The sequence below is a fragment of the Rattus norvegicus genome, chromosome 8 (genome assembly GCF_036323735.1).
Source record: "Rattus norvegicus strain BN/NHsdMcwi chromosome 8, GRCr8, whole genome shotgun sequence".
Taxonomy (NCBI): Eukaryota; Metazoa; Chordata; class Mammalia; order Rodentia; family Muridae; genus Rattus; species Rattus norvegicus.
In genome coordinates, this window is record NC_086026.1 from 47,288,960 (window position 1) to 47,300,521 (window position 11,562).

General features: G+C 38.0%; 1 protein-coding gene across 1 annotated transcript; it reads left to right on the forward strand.

Moving 5' to 3' along the window:
* Positions 1-1,070: 1,070 nt before the first annotated feature.
* On the forward strand, positions 1,071-2,054 carry Or8c17 (olfactory receptor family 8 subfamily C member 17). Its single transcript, NM_001001083.1, has one exon. It carries the CDS (start codon positions 1,071-1,073, stop codon positions 2,052-2,054), a length of 984 nt encoding a protein of 327 aa, NP_001001083.1.
* Positions 2,055-11,562: the final 9,508 nt, after the last annotated feature.

Consider the following 11,562-nt stretch of genomic DNA (forward strand, 5'->3'; position numbering starts at 1 on the left):
ATATTTATGAATCTATTTTACAGTTATTCATAATCACATATAAACAAGCATGGCAAATTTGTGTGGTTTTGTTTCATGGCCTGGGAATGAAAAGTTCTAATATCAATTAATACAAACTGGAGAGCCTGTTCAAAATTCTTTTATCCCCCTGTTTTAAGTGTTTTGGTACAGTATTAATCCTTGGTCCACAGTTTATTAATGAAATCATATAAAAACAAATGACAAGTAAGTATGTCCCTGGGCATTTCCTCTTGTACAGCTTTGTGAAACTTAATGAAGAGAAAAACAATGGGGCCGCCTCTGCTCTGGGGATCAGATACTCCTGCTGGAAAATTATAAATTGAATAAAATATTGAATCTCCAAAGAACTGATGTTAGTTTTCTGGTACAAACTCATCAGTTTAACCCTCACACTACTCATCCAACATGAAGACTATCTTAAAGAAGAGAATACTTTTCTGTGATTCTAATAAATTTTGTCAAAAATATTGATCTTGAGACTTTGAAGACTCATATAAGAAAGCTATTTTCTTTTTTGTATGAGACAAGAGTCTTGGAGAAATTCTCAAAGAATAACCGTGTCATTTTTCTCAAGCAAGTGAACTTCTAGCAAGTGAGATACACATTCTGCACTGATCACAATTACCTGCTTCATTATTAACGACTTTGGCCCTCTCTGCACAGAGGAGAGGAAGATACCATGAGCTCCAATGTCAGGGATGGCTCCAGGTGATCAAAGGTGGGCACTGTGTAATCTTTATCTTGAGATTTTTGTCTTCATTCCCACTGCTAGATGAATCATAAATTCTGGAAAATGTGCATGCATTGACCTTTGCAACCTTTAATGTTGGTAAATAATAAATGAAAGAAAGGATGCTTTGCTTGAGGAAAATAAGGTTTCCCAGCAACTTTCTGGACAGAAAAGGGAAGAGGAAATAGGGATTCCTCAAGACTGATGTTCCCCAACTCAGGCATAGAAACCAACAATTCCAGCTCTGCCCTTGGTGTGAAGAATGGTTTATGTGTTAATACTGTCTTTTACACTTACTACATTACAGATGCCACACATGATGCACATGACTATGGAAAATGGTTCCTCTGTGTCTGAGTTTATTCTTATGGGACTGACAGACCAGCCTGAGCTCCAGTTGCCCTTATTTGTTCTGTTCCTGGTGAACTACACAGCCACTGTGATGGGAAACTTGTGCTTAATGAATCTCATTTGCCTAAACTCAAATCTTCACACTCCCATGTACTTTTTCATCTTCAATCTGTCCTTCATTGATCTCTGTTATTCAATGGTCTTTACTCCCAAAATGCTGATGAGTTTTGTTTTGGAGAAGAACACCATCTCCTTCAGAGGATGCATGACTCAGCTGTTTTTCTTCTTATTTTTTGTGAACTCTGAGAGTTATGTGCTGACAGCGATGGCCTATGATCGCTATGTGGCCATCTGTAAGCCACTGCTCTACAAAGTTGTTATGTCACCTGGGATCTGCTGTCTGTTGATATTTGGTACTTACTTGATGGGGTTTGTTAGTGCCTTGTTCCACACAGGTTTTATGATAAGGCTCAACTTTTGTGATTCTAACATCATCAACCACTACATGTGTGACATCTTCCCTCTCCTTCGGCTCTCTTGCAGTAGCACCTATGTCAATGAGCTTGTGAGCTCTGCTGTGGTGGGTACAGCTATCATTTTATGCTGCCTCATTATCTTAATCTCTTATGCTATGATCCTCTTCAATATCATTCATATGTCATCAGGTAAGGGTTGGTCCAAAGCCTTGGGCACTTGTGGGTCTCACATCATAACTGTTAGTCTCTTCTATGTAACTGGGCTGCTTGCTTATGTCAAGCCATCATCTGCTGAGACTGTGGGCCAGGGAAAATTTTTCTCGGTATTTTACACCTTTTTGGTGCCCATGCTGAATCCTCTTATTTACAGCCTTAGAAACAAGGATGTCAAACTTGCTGTGAAAAAAAACCTGGAAGAGACTCACATATTAGTTTACCCATTGATATCTTTCCTAGCCTCATCAAATCCAGTTTGATGTGTCTTTCTCCTATTGTCTTATATTTACATTGTATACATTCTGTTATTTTCCTTGCTTTTGTCCTTCAGTAGCATTGATAGCATTTACACTATACCAACATATCTTTTTTTTCTCCATGAACAATGTCTCTATGTATATATGAGGATATGAGACATCCTTACATTCGATGTGTTTAGGATAATGCCATGTCTACTGCCTCTATAAGATTAAAAGAGTTTGCTTTTTCTTTTTATGTTACATTTAAATAAAAATTCTTAATACTTTTTCATGAAAAAATAGCTGTGCATTTATTTTAAAATTATATGTCTGTGTGTGAGCATCCCTGAGTTTATGTGTACTATGTGAATGCAGTAGCCTGAGGGGGAGAGATGAGGTTGTTATATTACCTAGTAGTGGAGTTACAGGGATCTGTAAGACACCATGTTGGGGCTGGAAGTGGAACTGAGATATTTTGTGAGAGCCATAAGAGAACTTAGCTGTTGAATCCTCTTCGTGTCACTGGTTGCAATTTTCTCTCAGGTAATGAAATGCCTGGTATTCTGTGCTTTATTTCTAATTTGTTTCTTTCTTTTTTTCTGTACGACTTCAGTATTTTTCCTTATTTGCAGGGCTTATTACCTGCGCATTCACTCAAAAATATGAAAGACAATTTGATTGTGTTCTTATTCTAGAATTTTAACTTCAAAAAGATAGCGGAAATCTGTAAGTTACTATAATCGGCTTTGATTTTACTCAGCTAATTATTTGCCTTGTATTATGTTTTGTTATTATCTGTGGTGGGTAGGAGATACTCTCTGCAGTGTTCACTGAAGAACTCCCAGAAGCATTGCTGTTGCATGTCTAGCTTCCCTTGGTAAAGCTCCATGCTCATCTTGTAGTCAGCTTTATTTTACAGTCTGTTTTCCCCCAGAAACCATATACTGATAATATGTTCTTAGGTAGTGTCTTATGAAGATAACAAGTTTTGTGAGTGTCTTGGGTATTATAAGCACCTGAATTATCTCTAGGAGGGAATATTTCAATTTTAAAAAAAGAGTTACAAAGTAGTGCATATAGAGTGCTTAGAATACAGTGAATTACTCAGGTATAATTTTTATGGGAACAATATTTGAAAAATTCTAAGATAGATGGCCTAGAATTGTAGAAATAGAAAATTGATGCCTTTGAAAAGTTAAACCAATCTGCTGAAATTAGTGGAACATAGAGAGTTAAACATTTCTGTTCACTATAATAGTGATCAGATTCTTGAAGATTTTTAAGGAAGCCTGAGTGCCTAGAGACTTTTCAATGTTTTTTTCTTTTACTATTCATTATTTTGCATGATTAAGCAGAGAAAGTGAATATGGCCCACGGGCACAATATAAATTAAAGTGTACACATGCTCCATTGCAGTCATCAGCAGAACCAGATGCAGAATATTCAGCAAACAGCCTGGCTCAGTTTAGGAGACTAAATAGGCTTATGAAATAGAGTATGTTTTCCCATGTAGCCCAATCCATCCTCTAATGGCACTGAGAGTTCTAAGTTCTTCATTTGATGGTCTTGAAAGGCCTCAAGCACATCTCTCCATGGTGTTTACTCTTGCCCTTTCATGAAATAATGTTAAGAAAGAGTTTTCTAACAAAAGCCTTTGTCACACTTTCAGATATTGAGGCCATGCCTGTCCTGGGTGACTTGGATCCATTATAAATTCATCATGGTTGTACTGGCATTGTTGTCTAGAAAGCAGTCTGGTGAAGCCAAAAGTAAGGAGGTATGATATGTTAGCACACTATGGGCCTATTAGGAGCAAGGACAGGGTATATGTCATTGTCTCTTGCATTATGACAACCTAGCAAAGACATACATCTTATAGCAGTTATGGCAGTTATAGGCAGGGGCAATGGTCACTCTGGTAGCTTGTGTTTCTGGGCAGTCTTTCATTTCCTGTACCCAAGGAGCAAACTTTTCCATCCTCCTAACACTTTTGTGACTTTGCCAGGCCAGGCAAGCATTTCTGTGGTATTACCTCTCCAAGCAGAAGCCTTGGTCTATTTCTTTTTAGGATGGATATAGATACTTCTGTTCAATATTAGATGACATTTTTGGTGGCCTCTTCAATAGCTGCAGTTCAACACTGTAAAAACTTTCTGATTATTAGGTTTTTGCCTTTGATATTTTGACATATCTGAAGTTGAAAAGTGCAATTGATTTTATGCAGTTCAAAGTTTGGTATGTAAATGAAAAAAAGATATTGTATATTACTTAAACTCAATTGAATGTAAAGATTTTAAAAGGTTATAATCAATATTTGAAAGTACATATTATTCCTGGATTCCCATGTAAGGGTCATTACACAGAGCTGAGAGTATCAAGATACTTTCCTCCATCATCTTAGCTTCTAAATTATCTCTATCTCTCTGTAATATTCCCTGGGCCGTAGGAAGAGGAATGATGCAGAAGTTCATTTATAGCTGAGACATATTCCTTAATATTTTTCTAGGACTTTGAAATATGTGAGTTTTTGCATTAATTATGAACTAAAAAAACACTTCTTTGTCTCAGACTAAGAGCAGTACTAGTCTATGGGTATAAAGATGAAAAATTGGAAGGCAACTTGACCACCACATATTCATTTAGGGAAACAATGGTATATTGTCATCCTTCAGGATTATGTTATCTTTCACACTATACATTTGAAAAAGGCTATAGTGTTGGATGTATAGTATTTCATATGAAACAGAAATAAAGTCAAGTCACAAAATGATTGGTTATTCCCCCAATATTATTGTCACCATTGCATCACCGTGCAATCGTGTACAGCCTGGCAGGTCATTATTGTAGCATGCATAGTTTGTGGTTGAGTTAGACTTTTGATAAAACTAACTAGGAAGAAAGAAGTTTGTAGCTTAGATGCACCTTTCCCTCTCTGTGTCATGTATCTAAAATGTGCAATGCCTTTATAAACAGGCTCTTATCATTTTGGGTCTTATAAATAACCAAGAGTAACAATGATAATAGCTTTTTGGATAAATCTTTTTGGATCTTCTTGGATTTCTCTAGCTAACAACTCATGGAAGGCATTTTGTGCTTGACCCTCAGGTTATTATTTAAATGCCCAGACTTCTGGAAACAGCATGCTAGCTCCTTTTGCTTTGGTATGTTAACTTGAAATATAGTTATATTTGAGCTTATTAATTTTTCCTTCTCATGTATTAAAATTAATTGTTATTTACACACAATTTAATCAGGCTTTCAATTGCATTCATGCAATTTGAAATAAGCTTTGCCTTGTTTATAATTTGAAATTACCTAACAGTAAATTGAGGACATGGTGCTGAGACAAAATGATCTTTGGGAGCCTTCCCATAATAGGTACATTAACAACACAACTTTTGCACATAATGCTCAAGGAACATCAAAAAAGGCAAACTTAATAATTCTTAAGGGGAGGCTTTCTGAACTTCTACTTTTCAGAGATAACATCATCATTGTGTGTAGTACCAGTCAAGTCCCTCAAACCCAATGAGAAAGGTCTAAGTGAATGGATCTGGCAGTTTTGGATGCCATCAACTGTTGCCAAGTGGATACTTTTACTATCAGTGAAACATTCATTGACCCCAACTTACATGGTCTATATATGCTAGTATGACTTTACCCACGGAAAGTTTCAGGGTAGACTTAAGGCTGAGAATGGGAATGTGTCATCACCAGAAGGCCATCATCATCTTCTATGAGTAAGATCCCACCGACATCAAATGTGATGTTGCTAGTTCCACGTTTGTTGCAGAGTCGAAAGTTGTCTTCACCACCACAGAGAAGGATATAGTCCAATTGAAAGGTTGGGCCAAAAGGTTTATCATATCTGCCCCTTCTGGAGATGTTCCTGTTTCAGTGATTGTTGTGAACCATGATAAGAATGAAAACTCACTTAGGCTTTTCAGCAATGGTTCTTGTACCAGCAGCTGCTAGTATCCCTGGGGAAGGTTATCCATGATATGTTGGCATTGTGGAATGATTCATACCATCATCCGTGCCATTACTGATACACAGAAGATTGTAGATGGCCTTTCTGGAAAACTGTGGCATGATGACTGTGGGGCTGCCCAGAACATCATTCCTAAGGTTCTGCCAAAGGTATCGCCATGGTCATCCCAGAGATGAATGGAAAGCTCAGTGACATAGCCTTCTGGTGTTCCTATCCTCAATGCATCCCTCATGGATCTGACACGCAATGTGGAAAAAGCTTCCAAGCATGATGACATCAAGAAGTTGGTGAACCAGGCTTCAGAGGGCCCACAAAGGACACGCTGAGCTACACTGTGGATCAGGTTATCTCCCAGAATTTTAATAGTGAAATGCATTTTTTGTTGTTATCTTTAAAAGCACCAGTTTGAAAGGTTTAATTTATAGTTTTAGCTTTAACGTGCAAACCATACCATAGTATAAGTACTCATTAGTATCTCCATTTTACCATTGTATATAACAAATAAAAATAACACCAGCTTAAGAATGGAAAGGGTCTTGAGGAAAGACAGAGACGAAGAAAGGGATGCAATTCTATTTCGTTTCTTTTTCTTTATTTTTACATAATATATCAACTGACTTATTTATTTATTTTCTCCTTTTATTGAAATAGATTTTTTTCTCCTATGATATATTGTAATTATAGTTTCTCTTCCAGCCATTCCTCCAGTACCTCCAAACCTCTGTCACCATTTCAATCTACTTTCTTTCTTTCTCATCAGGAAATACAGGCTTCTAGAAGATAACAGCAAAACATAAAACAAAAATATGATTAAAAAAAAACCTATCACATCAAACTTGGACAAGGAAAACCAACAAAAGGAAAAGAGTCCTAAGAGAAGTCATCCAGTCAGAGATGCACTCATTCAGGAGTGCTTTAAAAACACTAAAGCTATAATGCATGTGCAAAGGACATGGTACAGACTTGTTCAAACCATAAGCATAATTACTTTTGCAATCTCTGTGAATTCCTATTAGCTTTGCTTGGGTAATTTCGAAGACCATGTTATCTTGCTGTTCTTCACACATTATAGCTCTTACACTCTTTTAGCCTCCTCTTCTGCTGGGTTCTCTAGGCTTTGGGGAGGAGGAACTTGATGGAGACATCCCATTTAGAGTGTGTTCCAAGGTCTCTCTGTCTCTGTCTCTCTGTCTCTCTCTGTCTCTCTCTGTCTCTGTCTCTGTCTCTCTCTCTCTCTGTCTCTGTCTGTCTCTCTCTCTCTGTATAATGTCTGACTGTGGGTAATTGCATTTCTTCCCATCTGCTGCAGGAGGAAGCTTTTTTGATGATGGCTAAAAAAGACATTTATATACGAGTATAGCAGAATAGCATTAGATGGAATCGTTTTTTTTATTTTGTTTTAATACTAGTAGTATTTGCTTTTACATAGGTCTCTGAGATACTGAGACTCTGGTTCTTGGTTACTCAAACTCACCTGTTGGGTATATATTTTGTTTCATGAATTAGGCCTTAAATCAAGTCAGAAATTGGTTGATTACTACCACGAACATTATGGCAGTATTGCCTTAGCATATTTTATAGTCAGTATAATATTGTAGATCAAATATTTTTATGGTTTTTTTTTTGATGTATATACTTCCCTTACAGAAGCCTTCAGAATACTTTCCTGTATTAATGTCACTAAAACACAGGGGTGAAGGTTCTGTGTACCTGGTAGCTTGATATCAACACATTCAGTGACTTGCGTGAATATTGTCTTCAGCAATTTGGTCTTGTAAGTTTGTATAGAGTAACATATTGCTCTCGGCAACAGACATGGTTGTTTGTGGGTTTCCACAGGACCACTTCGGCCAACAACCTAGTTGAACGTAATACAGTTCTAGTATTGAAAGCTTTCCTTGGTGACAAAAGATGGATAGTTGAATCTCACCCATTATTTGGAGACTTCACTAGGATCAACTTCATATGCTCTAGGAAGATTCCACTGCACTAGATTTCTATTTAACCACTCAAATGCCCCTCAATTATATATGCTTGTCCTTATATTTTTTACACCTATCGACGTGATCCTTTTATTCCATTCTCCCCAATCCCAGTCCACCCATAAAAATCTATTCTATATGTCCCTCCAGGAAGTTCTATCTATCCCTCTAGGGTCATCCCCTATAGGTAACCTCTCTTGGTCTACAGATTTTAATTTGCTATTATTTATTTAATGACAATATCCACATAAAGAAAATGCATACCATGTTTATCTTTTTGTTTCTTGGTTATTTTTCTAATTCTTACCATTCCCCTGCTAATTTTACAATGTGATTTTTGACAGCTGAATAGTGCTCCATTCTGTAAATGTGCATTTTCTTTATTTATTCTTCTGTTGAAGGACTTCTAGGTTGTTTCCAATTTCTGACCCCTGTGAATAGAACAGTGATCAACATTCCAAAAGGACACTTTGGATATCTACACAGGAGTGGAATAATCAGATTTTCAGGTAGATTGACTCCCAATAATCTGAGGAACCAGCATAGTGGTTTCCATAACACTTGTACAACTTTGCACTGTCACAAGCCATGTTGGAGAGTTCTCTTTACTCCACAACTTTGTCAACATGAGTGGTCACTTTTGTTATTGATCTTAGCCATTAGGGCAGGTAAAATCATATACTAATTTGATTTGAAATTTCTTGATGGCTAAGAATGCTGAATGTTTTTATGTATGTATGTATGTATGTATGTATGTATGTATGTATGTATGTATGTTTGTATCTATCTATCTATCTATCTATCTATCTATCTATCTATCTATCTATCTATCATTAACATTACATACCAATCACTGCCCCTGCTCCTGATCTCCCCTCTCACAGTCCCTACACTTATCCCCCTCCCCTTTTCCTCGGAGGGAGTGGAGGCTCTCCCTGGCTATACACCTACCCTAGTACCTTAAGTCTTTGGAGGGTTAGGCACATCTACACCCACTGCTACCAGACAAAGCAGCCCAGCTGTTCAAGACAGGCAACAGCTTTGGGGTATTTGAAAATTTTTGGCTAAAATCACTTATCACTGAGTATATAGCATGTATGTCCTTTTGAGTCTGGGTTACTTCATGAAGAAAGATATTTTCTAGTTCCATCCATTTGCCTGAAATATTCGTGATGCCCTTGTTTTTAATAGCTGAGTAGTATTCCATTGGGGAAATATATCACATTTTCTGTATTCATTCTTCTGCTGAGGGACATTTGGGTTGTTTTCATCTTCTGGCCATTATAAATAAGACTGCTATGAGCATAGTGGAGCATATATCCTTGTGATATGGTGGAGCATCCTTTGGGTTATGACCAGGGGTAATATAGCTGAATCTTCAGGAACAAGTATTTCCAGTTTTCTGAGGAACTACCAGATTGAGTTCTCAAGTGATCATACCAGTTTGCAATCCCACTAGCAATGTAAGAGTGTTCTTCTTACATTTAAGTGTTTCTTTAGCCTGTTGATGTTCTGGGTCACTCAGAATGATTAAAGAGTGTCAGTCCACAATGAAATATGGCCTTGCAGGCAGCAGGGAAATCAAACTTTAATGAACTGGGCTTCAAAGAGCAATGCAGAAGCATATTTATTGATTGTTACACAAAGTTCCTTAAATTGTTAGCTTTCAAACATTTGCTGCTTTATATAGATGCTCTGATCCTAAATTTAGATTTATAAACTATCACATAGTGTGACCTCAGCAATGTGCATGTGTGCACACTGTCTACTGATCTGCATATGTCACTTGAGCATTGAACACAATTTGTATTTAACACTGTGTTCTATTCTGAAAAACGTAGTGTACATAATTGAATCCCCATGCATATGACTTTCTAAAGGATTCCTGATTGTGCATGTTTATGTACTGACTCTCCACTTTGGGTTTTCTGACAGTTATTCATATTCCTAGAGAATTATGGTCTATGATCTTAGAAATTAATCTCTTAGCTTATTAAACTATACAAGCTACACTTGAAAAAATACATATCTTACTTCGAACAAAATACTTTGTCTACAAATATACCAGATTTTCAAAAAATTCTGTCATTCTTGCTGTATTCCCAGAGACCTGCTGGCACTGGGGATATCCATATAAGTTCAACCTGCATTGCTTCCTGTGCCCAAATCCCCTCTCTGCCAGTACCTCCTCAGGAGAGAGGATAGCAGTGCTGAGATTATAAGAGTATGTCGGAAGACCCCCACTCAATAAGGCCACAGAGACCAGAATTGCTGCAATCACAAGAGGTTTATTGTTCCAACGCAGGTTGGGATCCCCCAGCATGAAGGCAAGAGGAAACCACGAGCACACACTATTTAAAAACATTTTGGAGGGGAATTCAGCGGTCTCCAGAGTTGGATGGCTGTGATTGGTTACCCTGAGCAACATTTAAAGTTATTGGTCTACTCTAATGGGAAGGTTGTCTCCTTCATTTGGCCCTGTCCTGCCCATCTTGTGGAATTTGTGGTATTTCCTGGCATTGTCTTTTCTCTGAGTAACTTCCTTCTCTGGCCTCACCCTAGGCAGGGTGGTTCCCTGTTTAGGCCATTTCCTTATCTGTCCTTCCCCTAGGCAGTCATGGGCAGAATGGAAGGTTTCAGTCTTCAGTTGGGCTATAAGCCTGTGGGGAGTTGTCCTATTTCTGACTGGGTTCTCACAAGATAACCCCAGAAGCCTGCACTTCATTTTCTGGCCCACAACTAGGCTTGTGTTTCTAGGGTCTACCTGCACCAGCAACAAGCAGCTGGCTAAAAGTCAGTGTAAGAACACAATAAATAAGTGCCAGAAATTATGGTACTTCCTGAGTTTAGATACCTTACTACGGCAAACTCTGGGGATCCTAACACAGATAAAACACAAGAAAGTGACCTGAAATATAATTTTGTGAAGATAATAGAGGGTATCTGCATCTATTTCAGTCCCCTGCTGGATTGAACCTCTCAGAGGACAGATTTGCTATGTTCCTGTTATGTTAGCAAGCATAGCAGAATACTATTAATAGTGGAAGATTGGGGCTTGCCCATAGGATGGGTTTCAAGTTGGGACAGTTATTGGTTGGTCTTTCTCTCAGTATCTATCTGCTTCATCTCTGCATTTATTTTATTTTATTTTATTTTTTTAGATAACACACATTTTGGGTCAAAAGTTTTGTGGGTGGGTTGGTGGCCTTATCTCTCTACTGAGGGTCTTGCCTGGCTACTAGAAGTGGCCTCTTCAATTCCATGACCCTACTGTTAGGCAGTTTGACTAAGGTCACCTGCATTGGCTCCTGGGAGCCTCCCCTATCCCAGGTCTCTGAGACTTCCTAGAGATTAGCTCCATCCCCAACAACCCTTTCCCAACAGTTGCCAAATTCCATTAATTCTCCTTCTGGGCTTCCCTAGTGTCACTCCCCACCCCTTCTCCTGCTTCCCTATTCCACTACCTCTCTTCTACCATTATTTTGTTTCCACTTCTTAGCGTGATTCGAGCATCTTTGTTTTTGGTCTTCCTTCTCATTTAATTTCTTTGGGTCTG